The 18,603-nt window shown below is 38.4% G+C and overlaps 1 protein-coding gene across 5 annotated transcripts in view; it reads left to right on the top strand.

Annotated features, from left to right (window-relative positions):
* Nucleotides 1-507: 507 nt before the first annotated feature.
* LOC128027189 (glutamate receptor 1-like) overlaps nucleotides 508-18,603 on the top strand; it is a 73,166-nt gene continuing 55,070 nt past the window's right edge. The window contains exons 1-3 of one of the 5 annotated variants that reach the window (XM_052614529.1): nucleotides 508-811; nucleotides 972-1,106; nucleotides 13,856-14,095. In XM_052614529.1, the coding sequence (XP_052470489.1) occupies nucleotides 730-811; nucleotides 972-1,106; nucleotides 13,856-14,095 (457 nt within the window). In that variant the 5' untranslated portion in view covers nucleotides 508-729. The remainder of the gene's footprint in view (nucleotides 812-971; nucleotides 1,107-13,855; nucleotides 14,096-18,603) is intronic. The other 4 variants (XM_052614528.1, XR_008186650.1, XM_052614527.1 and 1 more) reach the window with 4 other exon arrangements.

Raw genomic sequence — 18,603 nt, forward strand, 5'->3', positions numbered from 1 at the left:
TAAAATATTATGCCTTAGTTAATATGATAAAAACATGTAAACTAGCATCATAGTTCCTATTTAAATTTGTCCCCACAACAACTGTTGTTTTTACTGAAGAACATATATAGTTCTTGAAACTGCTGGTATACATCACAGTTAATTATTTTAATTACTCCTAGGTTTTGTTGAAAAAAAAAAAAAAAAAAAGCAGATTTTTCATCATTACAGGGGAGGCAACCTAATGAAATATTAGAGCCCTGCGATTATTGTCTTTGACAGGGGAGGATCTTAAAGTGAAGGAGCTCTAAAATATAATTTCAAAGCATTCACTCACGTTTGTTGTCGCGTTATTCGCTATCGTAACAAGACGCACAGTTAGAGGGCGAGAAAGACCTCTTTGTAATTCAGTCATACAGTTTAATTGTGAACGTGAGAAGAAAGTCTACACATTCTGTTGCGCTGGAGTGGAATACGGTTATCGGATCCCCCTCTCTCCCTCTCACTCTCTCTCTCTCTCACACACAAACACACTCTCTCTCTCTGAAGGAACGGCTTGGAGAGCAACACACAAGACGCGGCGCGAGTGCGAGCGAGGGCAGCGCGCGCAGAGAGGTGCACCTGTGAACCACGCTGCTCACTCGCTGATGTGCGGATAGTGTGAGAGCATTCAGAAAACGTATTCTACACCACGCGCATACCCATGCTTGGGATTTGGCTTTCTTTTTCTTCGCTAATGCAAAAGGAAATATGCAGCGAAGCCTCACACTGCTCTGCACCAGTTTTCTGGGATTGTGCTTCGGTTCCAGTTTCCCAAGTAATATCAACATAGGTGAGTGAATGACAAAAGTGAATGATGGAGAGTAGAATGATGCGTTATGAAAAAAAAAATGGAAAAGGATTCATAATTATGGACTTTAACTTGTTTTGCCAGAAAACTCATTAGGTTGCTTTAATGTATTGTGAGATTTAATGTATTTCTTCCCCTACAGGAGGGTTATTCCCAACCGAATCACACGAATATGAAGTGTTTCGGTTTGCGCTCTCGCATCACCAGGATATCCCTAAACTGGTACCTCAAGTGGATATGGTCAAAATGGGGAATAGCTTCTCCATGACATATGCTTGTGAGTACAACCTGTTTTTACAGTGTATAGATAACGCACTGCAGCTGCTGTTCGTGTCTATTTGTTGCTTTGATGGCAGAATGATAAAAAAAGAAAAGAAAAAGAAGTCTGTATGTGAAAGTTTTTGTCTCCCTGTTGCGCATACCTCGCGGAGATAAAAATCGATCTTATTTCTATTAGAGCCTAATATATTTGATACCAAGTGTGGCGCGTTTTGAATGTACTAGCGAGATGTGGTTGACAAGTGCAGAAAGTGCAGGGTTCAGACGCAAAAATGCGTATTACGCTGAATGCGTTACGCCTGGAATATGTCGTTGTGCAATAACCTAATTATCAAGTTAAACACATTTGTGTACGTTAGTTTTTGTTAATTTCGTTGCACCGCGCGTGCAATTAGTCTCGATGCGTCATGATGGACGCGCGCTCTTTGTCGGTGATGCATCACGAAATCGTTCTATTTTGCTCAAAATACTGATTATTTTGAATTAGTAACCATTTTTGCGTAATAGTTTTGGGGTTGTCGGTCAATTATTTTGGGTCACATGTAATTTTATGATTTAGTAGCCTGTAAGATACAGTTTTTGTGTTTCTAGTCTCAAAGCGCACAACGTGTGGTAGCTTCCGTTGTACAGAACAGGATCAAAGCGCTGAGAAAACAAGCATTAATAGCATATTAATTGATTAACCAATGACTTTAAGCTCTTTAGATTCATGTAGATGTCTAACAGCAACAATATAGTGAAGTTATAGACAGGGGATGTGAAAAAATTCTCACTTTATTTAGTGTCTGTGTTAATTCCCAACAAGGGGTACTTTTGCTTTGATAAATATATAAAACAGAATTTTGAATCTTTATATATACATTCAGTGCTTTTTTGATAAAAAAAATATATTTTCATATTTGCACTTAGAAATGTTTCCAATACTTCCATCATTAATTATGTTTCTAGTTTAGTATGATGATGGGATACTTGTGCCTTACTTGTGGGAGAAAAAAGGTTGGGGAACACTGCTCTATCAGACTCATTCTCTGTTTATGTTTGTTATGAAAGCATCAAAGAATATAGAGAGTGCATAGTTTTTTGTTTGTTTGTTTTGTTTTATTTTTGAATTATGACACAAACTAGACACTTGAGTATGAAAATCAGTGTGAAAATGTCTTTCAGTTCTATAGCATGTTTTAAATAGTCTTTGTTCTGTAATACTCCTGAGATGCACATCAAAGAAATGCACATTCAGTCTAAGCATTCATCTCCACCGAGCTACCAATATTTATTTTCTTGATGTAAATTTTGAGCTATGCATAGATCCTCCCACCTTATCCTCTTTTCATGCATTAAGCGTGTGTCAAGACAGACCTATCATTCATCAGCACTTCATGCCTTCTCTCTGATCCTGAGAAAAACCAATTAGATTAAATGAAAACAATTGCGAAATGGCCTTATGAACAGATATTATGGTATACTTCCAAATACTAATGCGGAGGTTTCCCAACAGTGTAAACAAACTCCATTCACTGATTCTGTCTGAGCTAGTGGCGTGGTGGGATTTTAAATGGTGCGAAGAGATAAATCAGTCCCTCTATGAATTTCATTGTTCTCTCAGGTGGAAAATTCAACATGCTCATTAGTCAATGATGTTCTTGAACTTTTTCCACACCATCTTTTTTTTTTTTCTCAAGATAAGACCTGTGTTATGCACTGACCCATTATGAAGCTCAGTCATATTTAAACACAGCAGCAGTTTGTCCAGAATATTTGAAGGTCTCTTTTATTGCTCCAGTCCTGATCTGTTGAGTAGTGAATGGGCAGCCCCCGCGCAGTGTGCTGTGAGTGAAGTGCTGTGAAGGCCCCGTGTAATGCTCTGTGTAATGCTGAATGGCCTCTTGTGCCAGGAACTGAATATGTGTCCGGAGACGCCTGAGGAAACTTACCCTCAGCGGCTCCCCTTCTTGTGTGGGGCTCAAACCTTCACCATCAGCACCTGCCACCTTTACCAGAGGGGGTTGAGTACACAGTAAAAAAGAGGGCAGGATTGTTCTGGATTGTTTGGTTACCAACATTCTCCAAAATTTCTGAAAAGCACTCATTTACTTTGTTGTAAAACAGCGGGATAAAGTTACAATGTTTGCCTACTGGGATTTGATCTTGTAAGAGGAACTTTGAATTTTTTTAGGTTTCTGGATAGAATCAGAATGAATCTCAATAGAACCTGAGTTCCCAAAGCCACGTTTGATTTCATTTCTGCTGCTGTCTGTGTTTTCACCGGCTGGATGGTAAGTCTTATTACTTTAAGATGAAGTAAATTTAGATATCCTCTATATGTAGAGAGTAATATTAACCAGATGCTTGATGGTAAACAAATAATTAAAATAGATTATAAACCAGACAGTTTTTTTTTTCATTCACTCTCCCACTTTCCTGTAATAGACACATTTTCGCTTTCAGAAGAATGTGTCTGTATAAAGGTGGAATGCAATTTATTCACTGACCTCCAACCGTCTCACTGACATTTGAAGTGCTCACAGCTAATAGTAGATTCCTTTATTTGATCCGTGAGCAGAATTAGAGCTGATCAATACCCGGACCCCATGCAAAGACTCAATCAATATGAGATGTTCACTTATTCCTCCATGCAAAGCCTAAAGAGCCCACTTAAAAACCTCCAAGACCTCCAAGAGAAAAAGCCTTCAGGCCTGAAGAATATTCGCACACTTCAAGACAAAGAACTGAAACGAGTATATTTACTAGTGCTATATTTTGATCTGCACTAATTTGAGTGAAGTCTCATAATATAATGATCTAAATGAAGCATCTCTTTGTTTGTTTTTTGTTTTTTTTTGCTGCTGTTGAAGAGTAGTATGTGTGTGGGTTTTTTTCTTTATTAGGTGTTTCACAATATGTAGTTTACAACTTTACATCTGATGTGATAGCTCTTGGGAGACGCTGTAAACATGCATCAGAGTATCTCAGAAAGAAGCAGCGGTTTCTGTCATAAGCCTGAAATGTCTTTCAGTGTTTTGCACTGAGAAGAAAATAATAACCCTCTGCAGCGAGTCTTTCTGCATGTTGTACAGTCACAGAGAAATGCGTACAGGCAGCAAGGTAGTGGATTTCTAAGATTGTGTGTGTTATGGGAATTTGCTCTGGGGTGTTGTGTTGTTGTGTAACAAGAGGCCTGAAGGGGTGGGAAGGATCACCCTCAAAAACCAAATCTCCCAGAACAAGACCTCCAGATCCGGAATGAGTAAATGATCTGGATGGGATTTGCCCTAAATTTCCTTAGCAGAAAAAGTTCTGAACAATCGATAAAAAAAATCAACATTATAAATTTGAACTGGATGAGCCACACTCAAAGCCGCTGTGCACCTGTGACCAGACATCAGTCGAATTCTGTATTACAGGTTGTGCTGTTGCTTTGCAACTGTAAACAGACTACAGTTAGCCATTTAATCACTTCCATTATAATCAATGTGCTGTCTACCCCGATACAGCAGAATCTCTAGCAGCTGACACATTTCTTCCGTCGCAGGGCAGTGAACTTGTGTAAAAAAACATGTCAGCTTTAATGTTGCCTATGGAGTTTGTATCTTAACAGACCCATATGGAGAAAAAAAAAAGACTTTATGATTACGGTTTTCAGAAAAATCGTGAGCAGTTCAACTGTTTGAAACACTGATAATAAGAAATGTTTCTTGAACAGCGAATTTAGCATATTAGAATGATTTCTGAAGGATCATGTGTCACTAAAGACTGGAGAAATGATGTTCAAAAATTAGCTTTGCTATCACAGGAATAAATTACTGTACATTTAAAAATATACGTATTACTATAGAAACAGTGATTTTAAACTGTGATGATAATGCTACACAATATTAATAATAATGTCTTTACTGTATTTTCAGTCAAATACATGCAGCCTTGGTGAGCATAATGGAATTCTTTCAAAAACAAAACTGTACCAACCTCAAATGTTTGAGTGTAGTGTCTTTTAATTTATGAGAAATTATTTGTGATTTAGATGGTACCTATGCTTGTCCGGATCTCAATCTCAAACTGCAATTTGTGACTTGCCCTGAAACTAACATGAATAAAAACGCCAGCCTTTCATGACATCCCACGGCAGCTCTGCACCGCAGCTTGAAAAAAATCCAATGCAGCATCATACATTTTGGTCATTCACAACAATAATAGGGATGTGACTGTGTACAATGCATGGTGGATTTAAATATGTGGTGGCTTTGTATCTCTGGTTCGCTGTTTTGTTTTTTTTGTTTTTAGTTTTTTGGAGAGCTGTAAGTAAGGATCCAGCGAGGGATGTACTTCTCAACGAGGCAAAGAGAAGAGCTGTCATGTTCAGTCTGAGAGATGAACAGAGACTCTTTTTTTTTTTTCCCGCACAGTCCTTTACATTAATGAGAGACAAAGAGAGCATCACGTCTGCTCACATCTGTCTAGTCTTCCTCAAAAACATGACAACTGTTACTGTGCTTTTTTAAAATAAATAAATAAAACTACAACAAAGAACTTTAAAGTGGTAAAACACAAAGGGAAGCTATTGATTTTCGAGCTGGAAATGACGAATGCAAGAATCGGTATATCAGACTGAAGAATAAAATCAGTATGGGACAATGATAACTTGACATTGTTATCTAGTGCAAGAGACTCCGCTGTCCCCATACCTTCATATAGTACCATGTTAAATAGTGAAAGCAGTCCAATTATGCTTCATTAGGAGGATGCCCCATATAGCCTGAGCTTCCTGTCTTAATGAGGACACATGTGTCTGTCTTGGCTGACAGGGCCGTAGAGAATTTGAGAAGGGCTTTTTAATTTTAAGCACTGTAGGTTTTAGTGCTTGTGGAGGTGTAATCATAGGCTGTATTATCCATGTTAGAAAAATGTTTTGTGATTATGGAAAATCTGGCACAGGTGTAGAGTTGAAAAAAATAAATAATAATTAAATAAAAATAAAATCTACACTCGGGAAATTAAACTGTTAATTGAACCTAATTAATCTGATGAAAGGTTTTCTATGCAATTATATAAAAAAAAGTTTGATGAACAAATTTATTGTAGCCTTTTTGTATGCTCATTTAGTTATGTTCACTTGATAAAAAGCCTGCTGTCTCTTAAGATGCCTTGTGAATGGTCTGGTTTTCTCAATTATCGGCTTAATTAGGCATTAAGATGTCATTGTTCGTTTACACTGGTGAAACAAAGAAGAGAAAGATAGAGTGTGGAAGAGAAAGAAAGAGACTAGCCCTATCTCTGATTTAAGCTGACATCTGCCTCTTTTATGCTTTGCAACTTTGCAAAGCACAAGAGCTAATACGTGTTACTGATGCCTGTCCAACGACTGTTCTTTTGTCCTCTCTGTGATGTCGAGGACACACACTGAGCCTAGCTGCTATGGACTCTCACAGAACTATTAGCACTTTTTGATAGTGTGACCGTTTTGTTCATCCCCTGCACACCACTGACTGAGCGTCAAGTTTTCCGGTCGACCTGCTCTAACACTCTTCAGCCCTACTTAGTGTTCCGATCCTTGACTTGAGTTTAATATCCAGCTGGATGAAAGGAAGCGCTCTCAGCTGGGAATTTATTATTGTGCTCACATGCATTAAAAGTTGTGTGTGTGTGTGTGTGTGTACCTATTTAATCATATTTTGGGGACAAATGTGTACTCAAAAGTGAGAAAAACCTGACAAAAACCTCCATTTGGGGACGTCCTCATTTGTAAAACTAGTATAAAAATAAAGTAAACTAAATGTTTTTGAAATTGTCAAAAATACCAAATGCATTAGCTACGTGAACGTGTGTGTGTGTTTGTGTGTGTGTGTGTGAGAGAGAGAGAGAGAGAGCAAGAGAGAGAGAGAGTGAGAGAGAGAGAGCTTGTGGAAATATCCAAACATGCTCTCTGAATGTAGAGCTTCAGAATGTGCCATAAAATTATTGAAATAACATATTTTTAATGAATACCACTATCTGCAAAAGTACCTTCTTGCTGGAAAAGCTGAAATTTGGATGTAAAATGTAGTTTAAGTTAGATGTGTTTATCGTCCTCTGAAATCAACATCCTTAGTTGTTTCTGGAACAAAATGCCTGTCAACCAGACAATTCTCCATAAGCTATCTGGTTTATTTTATTATTATTTTTTAAATAGCCTTTTCCTTTTAACTATGCAGATCTAATACAATGCATTTGTAACATCAAGTCCTATATATCTGTAGAACACTTTTCACAATACACATTGTTTCAAAGAAGCTTTACAGAGAATCATGATGTTCATGTTTATAATGTAATATAATATATTAATGCCTTATCGTTGTCGCACCCCTTTGGACTTTTGTTGTGTTTTTATTCCTCATGTGTTCTGTGACCCAGTTTTCCTGCATGTTAGTTCAGGCGTTTCTGGTTAATTAATTATCCTCATTTGCTCCACTGTATTAGTTGTGTTCTGTTCTCGGTTTGTTATACGGTCTACTACATACGTGTTTCTCCTGTCTGTTCTGGATTAACCCTTGTGTGGGTTTATTAAAGACTATTTGCATTCATCTTCATCTTCTCTGTGCGTTTATCTCACCGTAGCGAGACAATAGTCACATTTAGTAGATATAGTTTCATTTAGTGCTGGGCCATAATATAGTTTATATTTTGCGATGAAACAAGCAATGAAGCAGTTAAGATTTATTATACTGTACTTTACATGACTGCGCAGTTTCCTTGATGATCAAATCAGCATATCAGAATGATTTCTGGAGGATCATGTGACACTGAAGACTGGAGTAATGGCTGCTGAAAGTTCAGCTTTGCTATAACATGAATAATTCAGGCAGTGATTGGTTGGATATATGCAGTTGTGCCACCCAGTATGAGTGCAAACCTGTCACTTTTGCCACTGAGGTGGATTTTATTCCCTTCCGTATTTATGTGATTCTCACTCTCATGCTCAGTTTGTGCAGGTGACTCATTCTGAAGAAGTGAACTCTCACTTGGCCAGAGCAGTGGTCTCTCTGCACCTGAGACCTTCCTCTCACCCAACACTGGATCACTTTTGCTGCAGTGAGAGCTATTTGTGGCCCTCAGTATGAAGGACCTGTGACTCTATACTTTTATCATTAGGCACTCACTGTGACGGGTAAAGCTCGGTTATTGTCACATTGTTTTAAAAACAGCTCAAACTAAACCGAGATGATACACACTGGACAGACAGACTTTATAGACCTGTAAGGAGACGGTTGTTGGAAATCATTCAGATTCATCTGTGTGGCTTTTAAATAATGCTTTAAGGCCACAGCAGTAAGGCCGTCTGTCCACAAAAGTGGTTTTTATTTTTTTCAGTTGTTTTCAATGGGAGCGTTGCATTTTTAAGATGCCAGGAGCATGACGAGGCACTGAGTGTTTTATTTAGTTTTGTTTTTTTACACTGAGCGCTGCGCACTTAGCATTTTTTTCTCCCCACTAAAAGTTGTAGATTGTTCAACTTTGGGTAAAACGTGGTGCTCAACACTGTCATTTTTTTGTCAGCTGGCCAGTCACAGTGGAGGATGGGCGAGACAAATTCCACTCCAACCAACCGCCACATCCTCCTTGTACAACAGCAACGGATGACAACAAGAAGCACAACAATGCAACAAAACCATTTACTTTATATTGTGTCAACCTTTTTGTATTCATAAGTAAACTATCCACAAAATCAGATACTAGTAGTTACACTATATTATCTATCATAGCACCCAAAATGCGTTCTCAACTGAAAAAAAACGCTTTGCCTCAGATGCACTCTCAAGTGCTCACAGCTAGGTGTTTTCAGCTGGCTATAAATGCTTTGGTGGACACACGGCCTAAGTCCTAATGTCAACCACCTGGCAGGACAATTTAGTTGTTTTTATAAAATGACACAAACATCACACTGTAGCTTAAACTGTCAATATCTTATGCTCTTTTATTGCATCAGACATGATGGACAAAATGAGATGCAGTACTCAGGCTATTTTTTGCGTTTGGGTAATAGGACAAAAAAAAACATCTTTCTGAGGTTCCCTCTGGCTTTTGCTAAATTGGTTTGTTCTCCTGTTGCTGGAGTGATAACAGCTGTTTCAGCCCTGAGAGGCTGCTTAGGACATGACTACCGTTATCCACAGCAAAGAGATTTCCCAGGATCCTCTTTTGCACTTTCAGGGAAGAGCAGACATTATTCTATTGCAAGCAAAATATATGAAACTTCTGGATCATGTGAATGTGTAGGTTCAAATTATTATTAGATTTTTTATATAAAATGTAAATACAGTCACCATGAAAAATGTGATATTTCTTAGTTTTTATTTTATGGAATGTTGCAGTGTTTATTATAAATATATTTTTTAATTTATAATGTTTTTTTATTTTTTGAGAAAACTTTTCAATCAGATATGCCATAATACAGAAGAAAAGACAATTGCAGTTTCTATTTCATGCTGACTTTAAAATAGTATATAGTTAAAATTATAATGAAATATTATATCATATTTCTATGAAATAATAATAATAATAATTTATTTATAATAACACATATTCTATAATATATTTTAAATATAATTTAATAATAATTATAATAATTATTATTTGAAACAAACAATATGTAAACATTATATTATAAAATACATTAATTAAAATATTATAAATATTATAGACAACCCTGTGGATTTGTAAGCCATCCACCATTGCGACTGAATGGAATCATCACAGGACATGAGCAAGCAATGGGTACATGCAAATGATGGGAAGCCCTGGCTTATGTTGTCATATCATGCACATACTGTATTTGTAAAGGTTGAATTCCTTAGAAATAACACATTATGTATAGCTGACCTGGAACTGTCCACTTAAGGCATAAATACAGCAGGATATTACTACATGTCCCCTTAAATGCCCGCAGCCATACGCTCTACTGTGTAGGGTAATGACATGTAACTCCCGTCAATGAGTATGGACAGGCTTATGTGTGTCCTTGTGTGTGTGTGTGTGTGTGTGTGTGTGTGTGAGAGAGAGAGAGAGAGGGAGAGAGAGAGAGAGAGAGAGAGAGAGAGAGAGAGAGAGAGAGAGAAGGTCTTATTAAGCTTGTCTGTGTGTAATTACTGTGATATTTCCAGTGTGTAGCAAGATTGAGATTGCAGAGTTATTTTGGATGTGCATGTGTGTTTTATATTTAATCTGTGAGGCATGTAGCTTGTGTGTGTACTGTATGTTGGAGGGTTCCAAAGGATAGGATGTGTGTGTGTGTGTGTTTGTACAGAGGACTGGAGGCCAAAAGAGTGAGCAGAGCACCTCATTAAAGCAGTGGATGTGGATGTCCTTTAAAATTCCATCTACTGCACAGTTATTCAAATACACCAACATGTTATCGGTCATCAACATACACCAAATAACAACAGATGAAAGAGCACACAGGCTCCAAATAATCCACAGGTTCTCTGCTCATGATTGGAGGGGTGGAGAAAAGAGAAATAGTGAGTGAGTGAAACAGATTGAGAAGGAAATGGCTATTTAGTCTCCACGGTTCTCCTGAGGGAGTCTACCTGCGGCTGCTCTCAGACTGCAGTTTAAAGCAGGTTTACTCCATAGTGCTGCCTGGCAAGAACCTCTGAGACATGCTGTCACTTAAATAGACTGGCTTCACACATATTAGGTGGAACTGATGTAATTTAGGATGTGCAAAAACAGAAACACTGGAAAGCCAGTTCAGCAGCCCCTTTACAAAGAATATACTGTTTCTTCATTGTTATCAGTTGAATATGATATTAAAAATCTCTAATTTCTTCTGTGGAACACAAAAGGAGAACATCAGTAGAATGTTCATGCTGCTCTTTTTGTTACAAATGCATGCAAAAACCAATGCGTGTTTCAGTTTCAGTTAGACTAAAGCAATCTCTTTAGCTTGGCTTCATTCACACTGTAATGTTTAGCATGACTACACTTAGCCTCTGCATTGTGTGCATACGTTTGTGCAAGTAAAAACTATAAATTAACATGATTTACCATAAATATACATTGGTATACCATATATATTTGCTACTGTACTAAGGGCGTTTTGTGCTACATATTCTGTTACTAATTTTGTTTACTGCATTATTTGAATGTCATGTGAGTTACCTTCATGCTATTGTGTGTTTGTATACATCACTGTCTACTGTATATATAATTATTGGCCCTGTTTTTTGGATGCAGACAAAGATATTTCTATTGTCCCCCGTGTATTACCTTGGTAGTTTTCAGTACATTTTAAAGTAGAAAGTTGATTTTGTTTTTCAAGTAGATTTGTATATTGACATTATACCACTTAAATAAAATATACGCTGTAAAATAAGTTGTAAAATATACAGGCATCAATATCCCATCCCATAATACCTGAATCATTGACATGTTTTTTTTCTGTTAATTTCTGGCAACCACAGCTGCTATTTTTTTTTTTTTTTTTTGTGTGTAAATACTGTATATTTTTATAGTGTAGCTTCTAGTCTGATTGCAGCTTAGTTGATGCTCAACGAGTCCCATGACATCAGACAAGCTGAACAGTCAATACAGTCATCAGTCATCCCCGCCGAGGGTCTGCTAGGGCCGAACAGACCTGTGGAGATCTGTTTGTGAGATGGTGCCAGGACGGGCAGATGCTGCCAGGATCTTTAGCAGGGCCAGAGAGAACACAGGCTGGCCAGAGATGTTCACATCGTGTTTTACGCCTCTACTCAGGCAAACACAAACCACTGCAGGCGGCCAGTGTGTTCCTGTCATTAGAGGGTCCGATGACATCGCCATGTGCTCCCTGTCATGAGGAACTTTTCAGAACAGGGAAGCAGATGAGTGAGAGAGAGCCGCACACTTCCAATCTGCCTCCAGATTATCACACACGTGGGAAGTGTCGGCGGCCGTGTGGCAAATAGACTCAATTGATTTTTTTTGCACACGTGTTACGAATTAAAAACCAAATGTTTTTGTTTTTATTCTATCTTGAAAACCTTTTACCATGACATTTATGGTACTACTTATGAAATAATAAATTAGAGTTAAAGAGCTCAGATGGCACTTTTCATGATATTAAAATTTTTCATCAGATCAAATAACTGCAGCCATGGTGAGCATAAGACTGGAATCAAAAAAATAAATAAATGTGTTTATCTTTTAATGTTTTGTTACTTTTTAATGATGAAAGGAGTGTGACTCTTACTTGCGTCACTTTCAAGTACATCAGTGTGACTATCTCAGATAGCATTGCACGTTTAAAACCCCATGAGCAAGGCACTAAAACTCTGTTCAGTCAGCCAATATATTGCTGCAATTATTGTTTAGTCATTTAGAATAAAGTCATATGCCAAGTGATATCAAATAAAAGTAATGAATATGTTCTGCTGATGCTTGTTGCCAGGAAGCCAATTCAAAATATGTTGTAGATGAATGAGCACAGGATATTAACATTGTATGAATTGACAAAAAGTGTTTTTGAAGTATTTGAAACCATTCAATACAAGTGTATATGATATGGTGAGGATCTCGATTCAATGTGCCATATGTCTTTGGTAATAGCTAACACAGAAGGAAGCAGCCCCCTACCTTCCTTTCCTTTTTCACTGTCTCTCTCTCTCTCTCTCTCTCTCTCTCTCTCTCTCTCTCTCTCTCTCTCTCTCTCTCTCTCTCTCTCTCTCTCTCTCTCTCTCTCTGTCTGTGTCTCTCTCTGTCTGTGTCTCTCTCTCTCTGTGTGTGTGTGTGTGTGTGTGTGTGTGTGTGTGTGTGTGTGTGTGTGTGTCTCCGGGTCCAAAAGCTCAGCCCAGACAGAATTAATGTGCAAGTCACAGAGGAAGCGGAGCCATGTGATAAGAACACCCCTTATATTACCTCAGAGCTTCTCACTGCAGCATCTGTTATAGACATGTCACAATCATTATTGCTTAGCACCAAGTGTGTGACTTTTATATGCGGTGCAGAGAGAGCAGTTTAAATTAGTGTGCCTGTGTTAAATATCACCTTCTCTTTATAATATGTAATTTGCTCGTTTATTTCATGGTATGTGACTTCTGAATGAGACGGTATCTATATATCTGACAGATGAAGTGTTTATGTTTAAGCTGGATGTTAAGTGTGTATACTGCATGTGATGTAGGCCAGTGGTCACAGACACACACACACGCACTAACACACATGCTGGAGGAGTTGGCACCCTGCACTGCTTGTGGGCTGTTGCATCGTGGGGCAGGCAGTTTGGGTGATGGCCATGCCTATCACTCCTGCTCCCCCTGTGCCCCTCAGGCGGCCCCTGCTGGGATTTGGGCCTTGGGCAGCGAACAGACTGCAACTTCAATCTGTTTAGTTGCGGGACTAAAACGTGAGGCCCGGAGCCGCAGTGAAAAATAACCTCAGCCAGGGCAAAATAGCAACAAAAGAGTTTGATACAGCACTAAAATACACAGGGAAACCTGGTTCAAAACAGACTGAGGCTATTTTGCCACCAACAGGAAGAGGAAAAGATATTCAGCGTTCAAGGCAGCAGAGATAGAAAAGCGCCCTGCTGTTTGGTAAATGTCAGCGAGAACCTTTGTGCGCATTGATTATCTGCCCCTTCAGAAACTCCATCCGCGCCATTTCAAGTCCAGTGATGCATATACATTTTTTTTTACTAATTGCTTCTCAGAAGTGAATAATAAAACCAGTGAGATGTTAACAATGCAACATGCTTGATGTCTGTTATTGTAAATCGTGTTCTGTTGTCATCTCCAGTCTGTTCGCAGTTCTCCAAAGGAGTGTATGCCATCATCGGCGTGTACGACAGGAAGACCGTCAACATGTTGATGTCGTTCTGCAGTGCACTACACGTCTGCTTTGTGACGCCCAGCTTCCCCATGGAAAACTCCAACCAGTTTGTTATCCAGCTGAGACCTGAACTGCAGGACGCCCTGGTGGGCGTAATCGAGCACTACAGGTGGTCAAGGTTCATCTACATGTACAGCTCAGAGTCTGGTGAGACCTGCTTTTTATGCTCTAAATCTTTGGATTTTGGGGGGAATTTACAAAAAATTAATTGCACCCTCTAAAAGCGATGTTTATTTGCATGTTTTTATTCTATTTTTACTTGATGTATAGCTGCTTCCATGACCTCGGATTTTCCAAACTAGGCCCTCACGTTTAAAAAAAAATATATATATATATATGTATATTTAAAAATTATAATAATGAATTTAATAATAATACATATTTTTTATTTGAATATAATTATTAATTATTCAAATGCAATGATGCAATTTCTAAAATAATAATAATAATTATTATTATTGTTATTATCATTATTATAGTTCTAGTAATAATAATACTAATAATAATGTCATAATTAATATTTTTGAATTTGAACTTTTTTCACACAGTGTAAGGTGATTGCCATCATATTTTGGGGCCATGGCATCAAAGGGTTTGAAAACCCTTGACATGAACAGAAAGTTTTTTTCTGAATCTCTTTCTAAAAGCACTTTAAAAGAGGTATTGTATATTAAGCCTCTGAAGCCCTTGAGAATTTAAATACTCATAGTGTAGTGCTATTGCAACATATTTACTTGGTAAAAATGTTTTTTGTGTGCTTAGTGAATAAGATGTTTTGCTGAAATAGCATGCACTACACTGTACAATTAATTCGTCCATTAGAATTCTCTTTTGAAAGTGGCTGGTTGGTTTTCTTAAAACTAGTGTTTACCACCACATTGCTGGTGTGCACATTGAGTCAGCTTTTGTTTGTGGTTTGTTTGTGAACATGTTGGTGTGTAATGACAGATATAGACATGACTCATGAGAGAGCTGCCTGCTTGTGTGTTGCTGGGATGAACAATGATGTTCTGATCTGAGTGGATGCATCTCTTCGGCTGCGGCGATAAATCCATGGATCGATTCTGAGATCTTCCGAATGCATCGCGATTTTCTCTGGAATCGATTCTGAGTTTAGATTTTAACAGCAGATGGTGCTCTAATCTAGTTTTTATCCGGACAATCAAATGTTCATGAAGAAGAGTGCTTGTGCGTTCAGCTGAGTCATGTAATTTCACTTTGGACCAGAATGCTTTTATGACGCAAGATTAATGTTAACACAGCCCACTGTGAACACCTTTGTAATTTGCTTAAACCTTTTCAAATTTTATGAATGATTATTTTAGGTTCAAAGGATTTGGGAACAAACAGAGTAAGGCTGTTTCATGCAGCGCCATCTGCTTTTCTCAGAATCGATGCTGAATCATTTCTCAATTCGCGATGCATTGATTGATTTTCCCAGTCCTAAATTCTCTTCCTGCACTTAGAGCTCATTTGTGTATCTTTCTCAATGGGGATCTGCCAGAATTAACCATTGTGCCAGAGTAAAAGGTATCCTGCTGAAAATCCCAATTTTAAAGCACCCCCACACAGTTTCATTGTCATTCCAACAAGGGTCCAAAATTACCTCATATTTCTTACAAGCCATGTTTTGTTTTTTATGTTTTTTAACACAAACATGAAAAAAAGAAAATTATTTTTTCGTCCATTTTTCATCATTCTGAACATCAGAATTATTAAGTATTGAACATTGAAGAATCAGACTCAGCCATAATAATTTTGTTCATTATATTTTTAGTTACAGTGGCTTCATTTTTTTGTGAAATAACAAACCCAATTCCAAAAAGTTGGGACACAGTACAGATTGTGAGTAAAAAAGGAATGGAATAATTGACAAATCTCATAAACTTATATTTTATTCACAATAGAATATAGATAACATATCAAATGTTGAAAGTGAGACATTTTGAAATGTCATGCCAAATATTGGCTCATTTTAGATTTCGTGAGAGCTACACATTCCAAAAAAGTTGGGACAGGTAGCAATAAGAGGCCGGAAAAGATAAATGTACATATAAGGAACAGCTGGAGGACCAATTTCCAACTTATTAGGACAATTGGCAACATGATTGGATATAAAAAAAGCCTCTCAGAGTGGCAGTGTCTCTCAGAAGTCAAGATGTGCAGAGGATCATCTATTCCCCCAATGCTGCGGTGAAAAATAGTGGAGCAACATCAGAAAGTTTCTCAGAGAAATATTGCAATGAGTTTTAAGTTACAGTTTTATCATCTACAGTGCATAAAACCATCCAAATATTCAGAGAAAATGAACAATCTCTGTGCGTATGGGTCAAGGCTGGAAAACCATACTGGATGCACGTGATCTTCGGGCCCTTAGACGACACTGCATCACATACAGGAATGCTACTGTAATGGAAATCACAACATGGGCTCAGGAATACTTCCAGAAAACGTTGTCAGTGAACACAATCCACCGTGCCATTCTAGTTGCTGGCTAAAACTCTATAGGTCAAAAAAGAAGCCATATCTAAACATGATCCAGAAGCCAAGGCATTTGCTCATTTAAAATGGACTGTGGCAAAGTGGAAAACTGTTCTGTTGTCAGACGAATCAACATTTGAATTAATTTTTGGAAAACTGGGATGCCAAGTCATCCGGAGTAAAGAGGACAAGGACAACCCAAGTTGTTATCAGCTCTCAGTTCAGAAGCCTGCATCTCTGATGGTATGGGGTTGCATGAGTGCGTGTGGCATGGGCAGCTTACACTTCTGGAAAGGCACCATCAATGCTGAAAGGTATATCCAAGTTCTAGAACTACATATGCTCCCATCCAGACGTTGTCTCTTTCAGGGAAGACCTTGCATTTTCCAACATGACAATGCCAGACCACATACTGCATCAATTACAACATCATGGCTGCGTAGAAGAAAGATCCGGGTACTGAAATGGTCAGCCTGCAGTCCAGATCTTTCACCCATAGAAAACATTGGGCACGTCATAAAGAGGAAGATACGACAAAGAAGACCTAAGATTAGAGCAACTAGCCTGTATTAGACAAGAATGGGAGAACATTCCTATTCCTAAACATTTGACATTCTGAATTAATCCTGATTGGAAAAGCCTCAATTTTGTTAAAAGTTAAGAAGACACACTGATGGCTTCTTTGGTACAGTTGTCTTTTATTTAAAACACACATCTTTCACAAACAAGGAGAGTCAAACTGTTGTTCTAATTTGATTCTAATTAGACCGTCTAACTAATTTGATTTAAAAGATTTCTCATGTTGCAGTTTCTAAGAAAGTTATCAGCCAAGTGATGACTAACCCAATTTTTTAGTTGCATTTGGCACCCGGCGAATGTTAATTTTGGACCCTGTTGCCATGTACCATCCCACGGCACAGCAATACAGGAATTTTGAATGCCTGTCTCTTCTAACTTCAAAATAAATACCTGAAATTCCCAGATCTGCTCTAGAAAAGTCACAGGCATCCGGTGCTGCTCCCTGAGCAGGTAGAATCTGACACACCTGTCAGCACCAGGTGTGCTTTCCCCCCATAGCCAATCAACTGCAGTGTCCCCATAACATATCACCATCTGCCACAGACGTTCAGCTCAGACGACCATGATGGGAGCATGACTCGATCTGCATAATACAGGTCTTTTTTAAGAAATATAGTTCCCTACAATGATCTCACCCCCAACTATCTCCTTTCCAGGTCTTTTTTTGCCTTGTCGCTGTCAGTTCTGTCATCGCTCTACTATGCACACGATAGGTTTGATGGCTGCCTTTACGCATGCCACGAGTGTCTCTGTGATGGTTTTATCTTGTGAAAGTGCTTAGGGCTCTGGGTTAAGATTGTAGGATCATTTACTTTGTGACTGAGAGGAACCAAACCAATTCGTATCACCAGCGTATTGTTGCCTAGATACAGTGTTGAGATGTCTACAGGGTTATTTTAAGCCTTTTAAGGACATACATGTGAGAGTGCATGTAGCCCGTATGTGAACCCAGCCATGGCGTCATGTACTGTTTTCCTTGTAGATGTAGTACTCCATTAGTGTCACACCAGCCCAGATGAGTGAGAATGAGGCTAAGGAGAGATGTCTTCCCCCGCTGGCCATGTTCTCTGTGTGCATCGAGAGCCATTTGTTGAGCCTGCTGGGAGTGTGGGCTCTTTAATGTCAAATCATCCTGCAATCTTAAAGTGGTCCAGCTTTACTCACACTGAGTCAAGCAGGAAGCAACACTGGCTCAGATGCAGAGGGGTCAAAGGGCAAGTGCTCAAAACAGAGGCGGACAGAAGCAGAGGAGGAAATCAATATTCCTTGCTTCTGCTGTCAATTTGTGCTTTCTTTCCTTTTGGAATCCTACTATTTTTGACTTGTTTTACAAACTACACTGTAAATATGATTTGCTGTCTAGTTGGACCGCTTCAAGAACTTTCTTTGATTGTTTACTTACCGTAATGTTTTATACTTAAATATTAAATGTCCTCATTTCAGCTTAAAAAAGGTGACAAATGCACCATTTAGCTATCACAAGCATATCCACCTTTCCCTCTGAAACAACTAAATCTATTCTATGTCAGATTCTAACTTCCGTTGACCTGTTGTCCTATTCAAGTCTCCATTGGAACCCATGTAAATACTGGGTA

Source organism: Carassius gibelio, chromosome A14, assembly GCF_023724105.1.
Source record: "Carassius gibelio isolate Cgi1373 ecotype wild population from Czech Republic chromosome A14, carGib1.2-hapl.c, whole genome shotgun sequence".
NCBI classification, from domain to species: Eukaryota; Metazoa; Chordata; class Actinopteri; order Cypriniformes; family Cyprinidae; genus Carassius; species Carassius gibelio.